Source organism: Somniosus microcephalus, chromosome 9 (genome assembly GCF_052327205.1).
Source record: "Somniosus microcephalus isolate GS21.2 chromosome 9, FLI_Smic_1.0, whole genome shotgun sequence".
In the NCBI taxonomy this organism is placed as follows: domain Eukaryota; kingdom Metazoa; phylum Chordata; class Chondrichthyes; order Squaliformes; family Somniosidae; genus Somniosus; species Somniosus microcephalus.
The window spans coordinates 127,651,145-127,668,286 of NC_140995.1; the positions used below are offsets into that span (position 1 = coordinate 127,651,145).

A 17,142-nucleotide genomic window follows, 5' to 3' on the forward strand; every position below is an offset into this window, starting at 1 on the left:
GATGTCCTGCAGACTCCTGGCCTGTGCTGCGCTGAATTGTTGCAGACTCCTGGCCTGTGCTGCACTGAATTGTTGCAGACTCCTGGCCTGTGCTGCCCCGAATTCCTGCACACTCCTTGCCAGTGACTCTATGGAGTCAGGCATCCTTGCCACTGCAGCCATGAGCTCAGTGTGCCTGCGCTCAGCCTGGGCGCTCATTTCCGCTAGGAGCCGCACCTCCTCTGCACTCACCGTAGCAGGACTGGAGGCCGCACTCACCCTCCGGGGAGAAGGCCGCCGAGCTTCCCCACCCCTCCCGCGTTGCTGCAGCCCGCTGGTCTCCGGAGCTTCACTATCGTCCGACCCTTCCCCCCTGCTCCCCTCCAGGGAAGACGTGTCACCATCATGGCCATGGGCTGCCTCGGCTGAGGGTGTCCCTGATGGGCTGGCTTCCTCTTCCTCCTCCTCTATGTCTGACTTGGACACAGTGCCAGCTTGAGGGGTCGCCTCCTCACCTGGCGAGTCACCATCTGAAAGCAGGGAGGCACAAGAGTTGCTTTAGAGTGAGGACAGGGCGGCAGCGAGGGAGGCATGAGTGCTGCTGTGCACTGCATTGGTTCGATAGTGGCAAAGGATGCTGGCGTGAGGCGCAAGTGGAAAGGGAGAGGTCAAAAAGGTGATGACCTTACCATTGGTGCCCAGAACAGGGTCAGCATCTCCAGTGGCAACGGGGCCACTCAGCCGGCCTGCCAGGATCCGCTCCACTCGCTGCTCGAGGTCGCTCAGCTGTTTCAGGTCAGGACGGCCTCCCCCAGTCTGTCGCTGCTGTCTTCTGTTATGCGCCAGCTTGGCCTGCAAGAGAAAGGACCGCCTCTAAGTACAGTGTCAAGCCCTGATCTTGCCCGCACTGCCTCCCATGTTCGATTAGCCCTGACAGTGTCAAGCCCTGATCTTGCCCGCACTGCCTCCCATGTTCGATTAGCCCTGACAGTGTCAAGCCCTGATCTTGCCCGCACTGCCTCCCATGTTCGATTAGCCCTGACAGTGTCAAGCCCTGATCTTGCCCGCACTGCCTCCCATGGTCGAATAGCCCTGACAGTGTCTAAAGTCCTGATTGCGCAAGTGCTTTTCATGACAGTCCCATAGCTGCTGGATGAGGGCTGGCCATTAGGGCTTTCAGACCTGTTTGGCCATAAAGTGAGGTGCACATGCAGGGATGAGGAGGATACTGGAAAGGGTACTCACCCTGACAACCCGAGTGAGGTCGTTGAATTTTTTCCAGCACTGGGTTGGTGTCCTGCCAACCGCGCTGTTGGACGTGACCCTGTTTGCCACATCCCTCCATGCTTTCCGATATTCGGCGGGCAGCAGCCTCCTGCCACCCTCAGGGAAGAGGATATGGCGCCTGCGGTCCACTGCGCCAACCAGCAGCCTCAGGTCACCCTCGCCGAAGCACTGCGCTCTCTCCCTGGCCTTCTCCATTCTCCTGGGCGTGGAGCTGTTCCAGAAGCAGTGTTCAGGCCTTGCCTTAGGGCTGCAGTGTGCAGGGCGTGGCAGCCAAGCAATTCCACCCTCCCCCTTTAAGTGCTGACCGGCGCCTGACTGTCTGGCCTCAATGGGCAACTCGCCGCACCTGCGCTGCGCCCGCCTTCGGTGTTTGCACCCCGGATCGCCGGCTTAGCGCCTAATGATAGTCGTGCATCGCCTGCTTTAGTGCAGCAGCAACCTCTTGGGGCGATGCAACTGAATATCGGCGAAGGTAGCGCTAAGTTGCGCCGGGCGCAAAAGTTAGCGAACGCCATGCTGTAGCGCCCCAAACGTGGCTATACTGAATTTCTAGGCCTTATGTTCTTATTAGGACTACTGCTTGTGTGGAAGATAAAAACCAACATGGACTGGTTGGCCAACCAGCCTGTTTTCATGTTGTTATTTCTCTACATCATCAGGTGCTGAAATCAGAATAATTCAGCAGGGAAGCACCTGTGGCACTGAGGGCATGTGCACTAGGTGTGTTGTAGACTCATTAAGATTCAAACAAATGTCAGTGGGTTCATGGCCCATAATGCAGTTTCAGATCCTGAACTGAATCTCAACCCCCATAATGAAATGGATGCTGCAAGGTTGGCCCTGTTGGTTCCTGTTCCTTACAGAGGAGTCACTTGATAGTTGCATCTTGGAAGGATGTCATTAACTATCCTGGTCTTGCAGCAGCCATATCTATCCCCCAGTAGCGGTACAGCGAGAAGCAGCCCTTTAAGAGCTGCTGGCATTAGATAACAAAGCCCTTTGTGTCATGTGCTCTGCACTGGGAGTGCTGCATTATTATGCAAAGCAGCAGACCTCACATTATAGCATATCATTGCACAGGGCTACAGGAAAACGCAGCAATCAAAAGACCACCGTGCTGGGTCTGCATTATCAGTCACATGTTTTAAGTTTGGATATGAAATTGTTCTGTATTTTTCCTTTGGTATATTTCAACCATAAATTTAAAAAAATTCAAATAATTTTAGGCTTTACACTTTTAACTGGTTTGATGTTATTTTCGGTTCTTGGAGGTAATGGGAGAATTTATTCCCTAATAAAACATTAGGGTTTCATTGTTAAACTTGAAAACACTCACCTCTGCAAAGAAGTGAATACAAACACAGGTTTCAGTACGTAAGTGTCTTGGACTGCTTATGGAAACTGTAGTTTCTAGATGTGTACATGGTAGCAAAATTTGGGGGGGGGAACTCCAAGCTGTAACAGAAGGGTCACACCCAGAAGGTTAACTTTTCTCTTCCCTTTTGGATGCTGATCAACCAGCTGTGTTTTTCCAGCACTTTCTATTTTTAATTGCAGTAGTAAACTATTCAGATAACAGATAAAAAAAATCTGCAAATGGCAGAAATTCAAAATAAAAACAGGAAATGTTGAAAATACACAGTAGCTCCATTACTTTTGAGGTTTTCCCAAGCTATTCCTCAATTATTACTTCATATTCAAGAGCTAAACAGAAGTCTGTCTATCCTTTTGCTTCAAATTAAATAAGAAAATGAAGATATCAGTTTGAGGAATTCAACAGTCAGTCTCTAGTCAAAACAATTGAACACTGGACTGCCAGCCATATCATAGGCTGCATATTGACAGACAAGATAACTTATTTGCTGTCAAATCAATTTCTGTAGTGATACCAAAATAAATATCACAATAACTACCTCAAATACAATAGACCATTTTTTTAAATATAAAAATGAAGTATAACTTATTTATTTTGTGTAACTATACAAGTGATACTATACAACAGGCTTGTTAATTTTTTTAAACTGTGAGAGTTTTGAAATGAGTATTGCTTTTACTGCCTGCTGATAAATATATTGATGGTTGAAAAATGGTTTATTCACTCAAAGGGTTGTGAATCTTTAGAATTCTCTATGCCAGAGGGCTGTGGATGCTCAGTCATTGTGTATATTCAAGACAGAGATCGATAGATTTTTGGATACTAAAGAAATCAAGGGACATGGGGATAGTGTAGGAAAGTGGATATGATGTAGAAGATCAGCTATGATCTTACTGAATGACGGAGCAGGCTCGAACAGCTGAATGGCCTACTCCTGCTCCTATTTCTTATGTTCTTATAATACTGCTGTAGGGGATTTAAAGGCTGCAATTTTCAGCTGAATAAAATATTGGAAATGTAATTTGATGCTATAATATTTTGATTAAAATTAAGCAATGCAGTTCAAATAATTTATATACAGGAAACTTTGTGCTATCCGGCACCCATGGGACCAAGCTGCTGCCGTTGCCTCAAAACTGCCATACTCTCCAGAGTTAACGTTGAGAGATACAGAGATTCTTATCTCTGTATTTGACAACAAACACTGTTGCTTAGCAACAGCTTCTAAACACTCAGGTGTGGCCTGCAAGCTCTGTATATGAAGCTGTTGCTATAGCTACAGACCTTGCACAGCTTGACTGTTCAAACAAAGCAAAAAAAACAAACAAAAAGAATAAAAAACGGCTGCTGATTTTTGCCGGTGGCTCCAGATTGCCGGATAGCTCACCTCCGGATAGCACAAAGTTTCCTGTATAAAGAACCTTCCCTTCAAGGAAAATAAAGGAAACAGAAACAGAATCCAAACCCACATTGCAAATCCAATGTCCTTCCTCATTTTGGAACAGAGTGAGGATGGACAGAGTTTGGTCTCAAATTAAGTTTATCCATAACTATCAACTAACAGACCAAAATATATTTCAACTATGAATAGACCCTGATATGTTTCAACCAGCTTATCACATTTCATACCAGCTATTTCTAATAACCATGGAAAACTCAATCATTTTTTCTGCTTGTTTTCGTCTTTCCTATGTTTATTGTTCTGCTGCCTGTATGCTCTCGTTTGTAGCATCATTGCTCCTTTGCCTCTAAAATAATATAAACTGCAGCATATGTTGCTTACTGTAGCTCCCCCACTGACTAGTGTGATTAGTCTGACAGAAATAGCCCTCTGCTGTAGTGATACATAATGACAGGTGTCTCTTTCAACTGTAACACTTGCAGACACTCCCAATATAACCTGTTTTTCTTTACATGACTAGCAGTATATCAAAGCATACCCTTTAAATGAATCATCTGCTAATATGGTGTGGACTTTCCAATTCTCTAATCACTTATGTTGCATTTTTGCATTTCTGGGAAACTAAAATCTTATATTCAGAAATACTGGAACTTCAATAAATTATTGTGTTCTAACTATTGTGGAATCACCACATTTTATTTTACTAAGATCAAAAAGCCAGTGAACTGAAAACATTGACATTTCAAAATATTAATTTTCAACAAAGCCCTGACTTGTTTGTTTAGTCAACCAATGTCAAATCAGTTTTGCAAAAACATAAATACATCTTTACAGAGAATTGAAGGTATTAGAGGTTAAATTTTCATAACGTGTCAAATTGAAGTATTCAAAAAGTTGATCTCGAGTAAACTAATCCTATTTGAGAATATTTGGAAAGTTCAACTATGTACACTACAACTGGCCAGGTTTATTTATACTCTGTTCTCAATCACCCAGATAATATAAAGGGTGGTTTTTATTTTTAGTTTGATGACTTTCAGATAAAATGCGTGTGTGTGTGTCAGATTCCAGTAGAAATACTTCAACATCTGAAGGACTATTTTTTAATATGTTTCCATAAGACTAATATGATTGCCATTATATATCACACTGTTTATAAAATGATGTGCTATTGCTATAATTAAAGTAATGAGTAATATTACAAAACATGAGAAAAACAAAGTATTGAACCACAGAATGTGGAATATAGTCTATTTAAAGAAATGACAATATAAATAAATATTATTTGTGAGCAAAGTGGAAGATTGCTTCTGATCCATGCAAGAAGTTAAGCCACAAACAACTTATTGTGCAACAAACTTTTTGGCTTTGAACTTTTTACACCAGCGAAGCTTTTAAACGTTCCCAGTACTTGTGGGAACAAAATAAGAAGACCAGAGATTTCTTACCTGTCACATCGAGGTCCTGCATAGCCAGGAGGGCACTGGTCACATATTATCTCTCCCCCAGAATCCAGGTGACAGGTTGGGCTAAAACTATGTTGTTCATGTTGTGCAGACACAGACACAAAAAGATAAACCAAAGAAAATTGTATTAGCTGCATAGCCGAGTGCTCTTTACTGAAATCATCACTGTGAAACAGACAAGGTCTGTTTTTCCTTTCCGGCACCAAAGATAGAGCAGGGATCTCATTCCAGCTAACAGTCTCTGGAATGACTATTGGGTATTTCAGCCGACACTGAGTATAGTAAAAGGATGTCAGCATCTCAATGGCATTTCAGTCTGAAATTCCCTGTAACCTATAACTCTGTACTATTAAAAAAAAGGAATGTACAGCTGCTTGCCTGTGCCCTGAAGAGCTTAGCAAAGCATTGTATCTGACTGTAATCACAAAGTTGTAGCTTAATCAACTATCAAGATGCAACAATTGTTTATTTTCCTAAAAGGCATTGGTCATGCCTGTAAAATGTATGAAAAAGATCATGTGCAATTGGTTTTGCAGGAGAGTGATACCAGAATAATTTCAGTGTGTGTGATGTTCCTCTTTATTTATATTGCCAGTTGCCTCTGCTCTCCGATACCAATTGAGAGAAGAGAGACCTAGTCTTCTGCGCATGCCAACAGGCTGATATGGAAGCAGGGGCAACTGACAATATAAAAGATTGTTTATCATCTTTGAATTGTTCATAGATGTTCTTAAACAAAATAGATTTGGTGACCCTGAGTATATCACAGTAGGTCTGGGAATTGACGTTTAACCAGTACCACATGTTAACATGCTCACCTTATGATACTATTTTGCATTATAATGCAAGCTCTCTGATACATTGAACCAGTGCAGTGTAGGCTAAAAGGGGACCCAATTATTCCAATGCAGAACACAAAATCCCAAAACATTATTGATCTTAATTAATGAGGGTAAACTGTTTATCTTCAGAGCAGGTAATAAAAATGAAAGCCTGGACAAATATGAAGAATATAAGAAAAGTAAAAAAGGAAAGCAAGAGTACAAAAAAAATCAGCAAAAAATCTGAAGCACAATTAATAGGCTTTGTATAGACATATTAGGGTAGTTAAAGTAGGCTGAAGGCTGAAAGATGAAGAAGACACACTTGTAGCGGAGAGTGAGAGAATGGCAGAAATACTAAATATGTGCTTTGCCTCAGCTTTCAGAGGAGATAGATATTGGCATATTGGGATTGTGACACCACCAGCGGTGGATATAGACAGTTAGTGGAGGTTATTCAAAGAGAATTAGTTCTAAAGAAGTTACTCAACCTTAAGGTAGAAAAATCACAGATACCTGATGGTTTCCATCCTGAGAGAAGCCAAAAAAAATAGCAGAGGCTTTGATTATAATATTTCAAAATTCTGTGTAAAGGAATATTGTGCCAGAGGACTGTGACACCCCTTCTCAGGAAAGGAGATGTCATGTTGGTAAATGATGTGGGGGTGAGTTTACGCAGGGGGTCCCCAACTCACCCGCTGTAACTTTGGGGAAGAGCCGTGGACTCCATATTACAGGATGAAATTACTGTGGACTTGGAGACATATGAGTTAATCAGGCTCAATCAGCATGGATTCTGAAGGGCAGGTCATGATTGGTCAACCCATTAAAATTATTTAACGAAATAACAGAGAGGAAAGATAAAGGAATTGCAGTGGATGTGGATTATATGGACTTTCCAAAAAAGTATTTGATAAGGAACCACAAAAGTAATGGTGTATGGAATTAAAGGAAATGTGGCCACATGGACAGAGAAATTGTTAGGAGGAAGAAAGAAGAGGTTGAGATAAAGGGAAGTTTCTAATACTGGAAAGGCATGGTGAGTAGATCTACAGTGGTTAGTTGTGCAGCCGCCATAGCAGCTCTCCTATGGTGTTGTTTATGGTGAGTCAGAGGCTATACTAGGGTAGATTTATTAACTTGCCACCTAGATATAAAACTGGCGTTGCGGCTCGGCCTCCCAGTATAGAACCTGCCCAATTTTCATTTCTATTGAATTCACGCCCAGGCAGCAAGCTGAAAATTTACCCTGTGTCTTATAATAATAGTGGTGTTCATGCCATTTAGTGGTTAACAATTAGGGCCACTTACTCACAGTCAAATTCCATCTTTATTAAATGATATTCTGGGAATTTTACTGGTGCTTTGACTATGTCCATTATTTTGTGAAAACTATGAACGAGTATCCTCTGATGTGCTCTGGGATGTATGCTCCTTTAGGTTGTTGTCAAATAAAACTTACTGCTTTCCTTTTTTCTATAAAAAAAATTAAGTAGATGTTGGAACCTGGAGCCATGAGTCATGACTTTTTCAGGCTTTTTTTAATATTGAATAACAATTTTATTTTATTTTTTTAATTAAGAAAAGACTTTCTTAATAAATAAGTGATTCACTGTCTACGTGGTTGTCAGATTGAGAATATGAATGGAATTAAGGTGGGACGGGGACAGTGATTCATGCTGCAGCAAAGAAAGCATTAAAACCACCCTCCGTGAATTCTAATCACCATGGAAAAGTGATTCTAAAAATACCAATAAAAAGTAGTTACAATATTTACACAGTAGGGAGCAGTGTAATACCCAGGCTATATACTTTTCCTCATGTTGTCCCTTCAATGATTTCAGCACAATTAGATTATGCGGTGCTTTAGGAGATTATCTTAATGGACAAAGTTTGATTATGGTTTTTTCTAGCACTTCATAATGTTATTAGTATATATTTGCCTGAAACTTTGTATGAAAAAGATATGCTTTGTATCAATCTGCTGGGCTTTGGTGCTCAGCTAGTTTACAAAGACTGTATCAGTCACTGCTTCTCATATGTGAAAGCCTTGAATTGAATGGCGACAAGGGAAAGGAGGTGAAGCTAGCTTCTTTACCGGTGGCAGTTCATTTTACAAATCAGGTTCTGACACTCATACTTGCTCCCACTATACATGCCACCAGGTAAAACTAGGACAATATTATGAGAAGTTAATTTTCCGATGCTACAGATATAGATGAATTCATATCTTACTTACTTATTTGTAGAAATTAGTAATGGGCAACTGCAGGGGTGACAGTCACTGGGCGTTCCCCAAGTAGAGTCTCCATAAAAGCCAAGCCGACATTTATCACAAAACAGGCCAGTGGTGTCATGTTGGCAATTCTAAAATAAATAATATTTCCTTTAAGCACCTTCTTGATGAAAGACAAATCATTTCTTTGTCTTATTAAATCATTTTTAATTAGATACCTCTTTACTGAATACATAGAAGATCTGCCAGCAGAACAAAATGTAATTCCATGGTCCACTGCTACAATATTACATTTATTTTTAACAAACAAATGAATTCTGACACCCCAATTTCATTAGGTTACTTATAAGCAACTTCAGTGTCCCTCTCCAATGATTACAAGCAGACACCATGGCCAGGGTTTTACTCACCTGGGCGGGTCCGGGGCAGGTAACGTCAGTGGCGGGTCGCGGCCCCGCTGCTGGCTCCATCCCACTGTCTAAAATGAACTTACGTTGACGGGGCTGGTTAAGCCCGCCCAGCACGTTTCCCGGGCCAATTAGAGCAAGTGGGTCTGGTGACATCATCAGCCGGTTTCCTTAAAGAGACATTGGCCAACTTTCTTTTGACATTTGTGCTGTCAGTGTTCTACAGCACTGAAGTGCTGCAAACACTGACAATGACTGCACAGAGGCAGAGGGCTGCACTCAGGTTCTCCCATGACTCCCTCCATATGCTTATGGAGGGAGTCAGAGCATGCAAGGAGGTCCACTTCCCTTCCGATGGGTGGAAGACACCACCCCAGGAGACCAACACAGCCTAGTTGCACATTGCAGAAGAGGGCACAATCAGGGATGTGGTCAGGAGGACCTGGGTGCAGTGCTGAAGACGTTTCAATGATCTCAGTAGTGTAGCAGTCGGCGCAGACTCCATGGATTTTTAAAAACTAGACAGGCTGTTTGCGGGGGTGGGGAGAAGCAATGAAAAACCACCCAAGCTGAAGGTGGCTGACGTAACCAGGTTGCATTCGTACGGTAACGGACTGTCCTTGGGAACAATGGCCCGAGAGACCCACTCCCAAATCTTGATTAACAGGGCTGGCGACTCATTGTTTCTGGTCAAGATGAGCTCGTTAAGTTAATCGGCTGGAAGATCAAAATGAGTTCTAAAACATCCAAACCTGGGAGGAAGCTTGGAAACCACTTCCCTGAGGCCATGTGTCCATTAAAACCACAGACAGCGGTCTGTGTATTGGAGGGGTATATTAGAGAGCAGCTTAGATAGCTCTCTCTCTCTCTCTCTCTCCTGCCCTCCACACAATGGAATGTCAAGAGGAGCAGAGCCTTGCTCTTCCAACCGAGACGGACTTCGACTAAGGCTGGGACTCGCATGCGGCAAGGCCGGTACGGAACCAGGTAGCCGAAACATACGGGAGGAAGCTGCAAGCAAGATCAAAAGGGCAATCTAGGTGAGCATTGCCAAGCCTACACACCCACAAGATCACTTAGCTGTGTGAGGGGGTGCCTGTATGTTCCTACTAAACCAGAGGGGGTTTCGCATTGGAAGGTCCTGTGATAGTTTAGTTCACGGGAGGGTGTTTTTAGGCCATGGTAAGTCAGCACGGCAGGGGCTTGTTGGACAAGTCAGGGTTGTACTGTTTTAAACTGTACTGTTGTGTTCACACCGCTCATACTGTATGCGAGTGGAGTGGTTTTTGTCAACCTTAATAAACAATGTACGGGTGAGCCCGAAAACGCTGTCCGTGTTCAAATCTGTCCTCAGTAATCCTTATCGTCCAGAACTTGTAGTAAGGGGGCTTGCGTGCTCGCTACGTGTGGGGTGAAACCACTTACAATCATTGGCGATTGCGGCAGGGGCCATAGGAAATTGGCCACCGCAAAAACCGGTTACAGATTTGGCGACTGCTGGCAGGACGCAAGGTTGTGGATTAGATATGGACAGTTTGGAAGGCAAGAGATCTGGAATGGAGGACAGAATTTCCTCCTACATGTTTAAAAAGGTTAACGTATCCCAGCAATGGTTGCTGGAGATGTTGCGCTCTAAGAGTCCCCAAGATAGGGTCGCAGAGTGGACAGGGAGCAAGGAGCACAGGAAGTCCAAGGAGAAGGCGATTTGACTCCTGTGCTTCCAAAAGCAAGCTCAACTGCTCCGGGAGCAGGTTGAAAAGCTCAAAAGTGAGCTGAAGGAGTCTGAAGACAAGTCAGACGCAAGGAGGATAGTCGGGAGTAGCCTAGTGGAGGAGTTGCGCAAGGAAAGACATGCACAGGAAGAGACCTCCAGTAATATGGGGGAATACCTGTGGTGCCAGGTTACGGAGGCCAGGTTAAATGAGCAGGCCTTACTGGAGGAGAATGCAAGATTAACAATGAGAGCTGATGGTTTGGAGGGTCAGCTAAGGGACATTAAAATAGCTCATAAGGTAGCTAGAAGTAGGGGCTATGAAGACTCTCATCATGGTCCCTGCGAAGAAAGGATTAAAAAATTGACCCAAGCCTTGTCTGGGGCCAGAGGCATGGTCTGTTTAATGGCACCAGGGTAAACCCGGGTGGAGTGGGATGAGGAGGGTCAGGAAGCAGAGGATAAGGTTCAGGACAGGGAAGTCCCACTGGCACTGGAAGCGCCACCGAGACCAATGTATCCTCAGCGGCAGCAAAAGTACGGTCCACCCACACCAACCGGTGACCAGGGCCCGCTGTAGAGCGATTACATGGTCCCATTCACCACCCCGCAGTTGCAAGCCATGGTAGCAGAGTTGTCCAAACTAAAACAGGACGGGGACCCCTCAGTTCACTTTATGGAGGTTGAGCAGGTAGGGGGATCAATGGGTGTAGCGAGGGCGAGAACTTGAGAGTGCAGAGGTTGACCGAGCCAAAGCTAACAGCCAACATGATTTACCCAAGGATGGCCCACATGTGTACGGTGGAAGGGTTCTGGGATGTAGATGAAGGATTCCGGGCCGGGATACACCCGGCGGGCTGGGACATCTATATAGACGGGTCCAGTTCGGTCGTGAAGAGGGAGTGTCTCACCGGGTGCGGAATCTATGACCCTACGGCTAAAATAGCAAAGGCCATTAAACTCCCCAACACCCTGAGCACTCAGCACGCCGAACTGGCAGCAGTGGCGTACGTGGTCACCCACCCCAACGAGTTCCCCACCCACTACACCATTTGCTCGGACTCTATGTTCACGTGCAACTCATGCACGGAATACTTGGCAATCTGTGCCAGGTGCGGATTCAAGTCCGCAGATGGGAAGCCCCTAGCAACAGCACTGCTGCTAGGTAAAATTTTGGAGGCCACAGGCACCCGGGGAGATCACTATATTCACAAAGTTAAAGCCCATTCAAAGACAGAGCCCAAGTGGGAGGGCAACCAAAAGGCAGACAAGCTGGCCAAACAGGGAGCCAAGGAAGGAGTATTCTGGGATCCGTACAAAGCAGGTCCGGTAGCCACAATCCGGGACAAGGGACGCACACAGCGGGTAGCTTTGGCCCCGGACTTAAAGCAGGTCCAAGCCCAAGATTCCACCCTTAAGGCCGTCCTGGTAAAGAGAGAGAATGGGGAGTCCATAGAATGTCCGTTCGGGGCAGCGGACATTAGCATCAAAGAGGGGATGCTTTTCAAAGGTGATCGGTGGGTAGTCCCAGCGCAGCACCGAGAGGAATTCCTCCAGTTGGTCCATGGGGGCCTGGGAGCGGGACCCCCAGGGCCGGAAACTACCTGGCAAAGGGTAGAGGAGGCAGGGTGGTGGCCCCAGCTCAGGGAGGATGTCTGAGTTTTCTGTGTGCACTGTTTGATGTGTGCAGCCAATAGCCCCGATCCACAGCGCAGGAAAGCCCCCATAGGACACACCAGGAGGGTAGAGGGGCCGTGGCCATGCCTGCAGGTCGATTTAATCGGACCACTGCCCACCTGCCGAGCAGCCACAGCACTAGCAACAGCTAGAATCCTGGTGAGGGAAGTGTTCTCCCAGTGGGGGCTACCACAGGTCATGGAGTCCGACCAAGGGAGCCATTTCACGGGGCAGGTGATGCAGGCCACCTTAAAACTCTTGGGAATACAAGGGAAGTGGCATGTGGCTCACAACCCCCAGTCATCGGGGACTGTGGAGCGCATGGACCGGACACTGAAAGAAAGACTGAAAGACTAGTTTTAATAGGTGTCCGGGCCAGCCCCTCCAGAAGCACAGGGTACTCCCCACACGAGCTTATGACTGGGAGGATTATGCGCACCCCAACCCATGTGTTGGCGCCGGTCCTCACCGAAGCGCAGGTCAGCGAGGTAAACCGGGATAGGTTTGTCCAGAAGCTATACGAGACTTTAAAACAGATTCACTGGCAAGCAGCCAGTAACCTGGGGAGCCAGCACCAGAAAAATCGGCTGCTGTTAGAACCCCAGAGAACCCACGAGTGGGAGGTGGGAGACCAGGTAACGGTCCATAATTATGCCCGAGTAGGGGAGTTCAAACCGCTGTACATGGGGCCTCATAATATCGTGGATAAAGCGAGCACCATGGTATATGCTGTAAAACTCCCAAAACGCACAAAATGGTTTCATGTAAACCAGTGCAACTTGTTTAACCCCGAGGAGGGGAAAACAAAGGCCAAGAGGCACCAGGGCATAGTCATGTGCCTGGTGGACGCGGGTCTTCCTCCCATGGTGTGGGACGATGATGACCCGGAGGATGGGGTGGAAAGGACGAGCAGTCGGATCCCACGGCCTAGGATGCCGTGGACGCCTCCCTACTCACCGACCGCGAGCCATAAGAGGGAGAGGCCTTAAATGGGGCGCTCTTTAATGTGGCAGGGAACACTGTAAATATTTTGTAAATAACCAAAACCAGATCCGTGGAGGAAAACCCTCTCACAGAACGGAACTGTTTTGCTTTTGTTTTGGCAGGGAACAAAAGGAGATCGGAGGAACAAGGAGATATGGCCAACAAATTTATCGTACTTCTATTCCTAATGATGATCGGGACTGGCAGCATGGAAAGAGGAGACACCGAGGTGTCCTTCCTCTATGGCTGCACAGGAGGGAACGGGCCTACCATGACACAGTGGGGTAGGACAGGGGACACGGACGGAATGGCCACTTACTTCCACGAGGGAAGGTGGCCAGGGTGGCTGGGATCGAACTCGACTCGGTACTCCGGCAGTGAGGGTTTCACGTATGGAGAAGCTTCCATACCGTGTCCCAAACTGCAGGTCACAGCCACACGGGTTAGGGTGATCGAGCGGAAACGTGTCTGTCTAAGATGTGAGGGACACATTCCCTTGGGACGGTGGTGGTGGTTCAGGAAGTTGGGCCAGGCCAAGGGTAACAGATCCGCGGACTGGGAGAAACTGGGGGACGATACGTGCCGACAGATTACGGGGGCGAGGTGGGAAGTAGAAGTGTGCTGGAACAAATGGTGGAAAGAGGAACAGGGAATTTACGTGTGTATGTGGGGGTCAGAACGGGTCTGCCCAGCGGGTGTGTCGATCGCCTTCTTGTGGCGATGGCAGGATTCTAGGGCCGGGATCAGATGGGGTTAGAGTGGGGACTCCTGCGTGATCCCAGACCCTCCCAACACAGTAAATTCCACAGAACTGGTAGCACACGAGAGGAAGCCCCTGGCCACAGCCCCACCGGTACAGGAAACACAGAATAGTTGCCCCGCCAGCACACCGGGACCGAGGAATGGGTTAGTGTTAGTCCCGACCGGCAAGATCTTGTACCAAGACGTTCACTATCAAGTCACGTCGGTCATTCTAAAATTAACCCAGGTACAGCTGCCCCGGCGGGTCCGGTAGAAATGGAAAAATTATATATGAGGCCCTGTTGAAGGAAATGTTCCGACAATTTTATGAATTAAGGTACGGGGACGTGAATCGGGAAAGTCTGTACGATTTAACTGTAAACCATCGCGTTGGTTCGGGGAGATATAGACGGCGGGTATTTAATGATGCGGCTGCAGCCTTCAGCACAGGCACGTCCATTATCAACAGTATGGACGATGCACAGTTGCAGATGCAGGTCAACACCTTAAGGGACCAGCTGCGAAAGATACTGGAGGTGGGTAACGAGCTAGAGGGGTCGGAGTTACGGGAAGATCAGGCTATGAATATACATTTAAAGGAAGTCATAACCGAGCTGGAGGCACACGCTCAGACGATCAATAGTTTGATCAGGGAGGATCAGAATGCCTCGGCGCAGGCAGCAAAAAACAATGCGTGTGTGTTGTACGGTGCGTGGCTGCTGAACAAAGGATTTGGAGGACCTACAGCAAGGTCGCATCCCTTTGTGGGTCAGCAACCGGCACCTCACTGCGCTCAGCCCGTACGAAAATTTAATGAGCCCGTGCCAACTCCGACTGGCCTCACAAGCATACCCGGTCCCAGTTGACTGTGGCCAGTCCAACCACACTGTAATGGGGATTGTACTCCGGATGCCAGTAATGGGTGGGTCACCGTGGCCAGCGCCGGTATACCGAGTAGAGAATATTGGCGTCCTAAGGGACGGGGTGCACGTGCGACATCATGGGGCCCTACCATTTGTTGTAAAGTGGGAGCACGCCATGACCGGCATTGACCTCAATGAATGCCAAAGCAGGGGCGCGCATGTGGTGTTGTGTCCCTAGCATTTGAATGCGTTTAATCGGCCGGTGTGCGGGTTTGAATCAGAGAGTGCGGAGCCCATTAATTGCACCCTGGAGGTGATGGCCCAAAGCCACGTTCCACCCCAGGTAGCATATGCGGGCAGAGGGACGTACTGCGTCATGACAAGCGTGGACCAGTACCGGGTACACAACGACACTTGGTGCCCGGTCACCGATAAGACATTCTGCTTCAAACCCCACACAGAAATTCAGGTGGCTCAAGAGCACATCATTCCCATTCCAGAGCCCACCACGGTACACCTCACGGTGAACGAGACACGGTACAGGACCTGCAGCAATACGTAACGCGGTTCAGGTGTGAAATTGCTCTTCTGCCCGAACACCACACAAAATTAATAAAGTAAGTTGAACTCTCCCAAAAGCATTTCTATACCCTCGAGCAACGGAACAAGGAAACGGGGAATGAGATAAAAGAACTGGTTTCTCCGCCATGGTGGGACATCGGTCTGGATATCGAGATTCTCCCATGGATTCATGTGATTTCTCATGTGATTGTAGTAGGTCAATGTGTGTTAGTGTTTTACCTTCTCCGATTGTCATGCAGAAAGTGAAGTAAAACACTCCGAAACCGATGGCAAACATTGATTAAAGAATAGCCCGGAGTTGACTGTCTGTTTGTATATATACCTGTAACTGTGATGTGATTCGTTGTATAAAGTGTGAGATACAGGACCCTGGGGTAAAATTTGATGTACGGTTTGGTTGGGATATACAGTGCGCTTCCCACAGCGGACAATGACAGAACTTTTGATGATATTTCTGTTTGGGAAAAGTTGAAATATCAAACTGGGGCTTGTAGCAGTCGGCGCAGACTTCATGGATTTTTAAAAACTGGACAGGCTGTTTGCGGGGGTGGGGGGGAAGCAGTGAAAAACCACCCAAGCTGAAGGTGGCTGACGTAACCAGGTTGCATTCGTATGGTAACGGACTGTCCTTGGGAACAATGGCCCGATAGACCCACTCCCAAATCTTGATTAACAAGGCTGACGACTCATTGTTTCTGGTCAAGATGAGCTCGTTAAGTTAATCGGCTGGAAGATCGAAATGAATTCTAAAACATCCAAACCTGGGAGGAAGCTTGGAAACCACTTCCCTGAGGCCATGTGTCCATTAAAACCACAGACAGCGGTCTGTGTATTGGAGGGGTATATTAGAGAGTAGTTTGGATAGCTCTCTCTCTCTCCTGCCCTCCACACAACGGAACATCAAGAGGAGCAGAGCTTTGCTCTTCCAACCGAGACGGACTTCGACTAAGGCTGGGACTCGCATGCGGCAAGGCCGGTACGGAACCAGGTAGCCGAGACGTACGGGAGGAAGCTGCAAGCAAGATCAAAAGGGCAATCTAGGTGAGCATTGCCAAGCCTACACACCCACAAGATCACTTAGCTGTGTGAGGGGGTGCCTGTATGTTCCTACTAAACCAGAGGGGGTTTCGCGTTGGAAGGTCCTGTGATAGTTTAGTTCACGGGAGGGTGTTTTTAGGCCATGGTAAGTCAGCACAGCAGGGGCTTGTTGGACAAGTCAGGGTTGTACTGTTTTAAACTGTACTGTTGTGTTCACACCGCTCGTACTGTATGCGAGTGGAGTGGTTTTAGGTAACCTTAATAAACATTATACGGGTGAGCACGAAAACGCTGTCCGTGTTCAAATCTGTCCTCAGTAATCCCTATCGTCCAGAACTTGTAGTAAGGGGGTTTGCGTGCTCACTACGGGCGGGGCGAAACCACTTACAATAATTGGCGATTGCGGCAAGGGCCATAGGAAATTGGCCACCGCAAAAACTGGTTACAGTAGAGCATGAAACGTTAGTACAAAGCCACACTCAATCTCATCCTGCTGTGCCTCTCATCACATACCCATCACTCTGCCTTCCCTACCCTACTCCTGCACATCCTTATTCACAACAACTTACCTTG

The 17,142-nt window shown here is 46.7% G+C and overlaps 1 protein-coding gene and 1 pseudogene across 2 annotated transcripts in view; one reads left to right on the forward strand and one right to left on the reverse strand.

Annotated features, from left to right (window-relative positions):
• The window catches only part of lama2 (laminin, alpha 2), a 600,632-nt gene that overhangs the window by 231,648 nt on the left and 351,842 nt on the right, over window positions 1–17,142 (reverse strand). For both annotated transcript variants that reach the window (XM_085997158.1, XM_085997157.1), the window contains exons 17-18: window positions 8,570–8,697; window positions 5,492–5,578 (exon numbers count right to left, since the gene is read on the reverse strand). In XM_085997158.1, coding sequence (XP_085853284.1) covers window positions 5,492–5,578; window positions 8,570–8,697 — 215 coding nt within the window. The remainder of the gene's footprint in view (window positions 1–5,491; window positions 5,579–8,569; window positions 8,698–17,142) is intronic.
• Window positions 14,668–15,777, forward strand: LOC147112674 (uncharacterized; annotated as a pseudogene).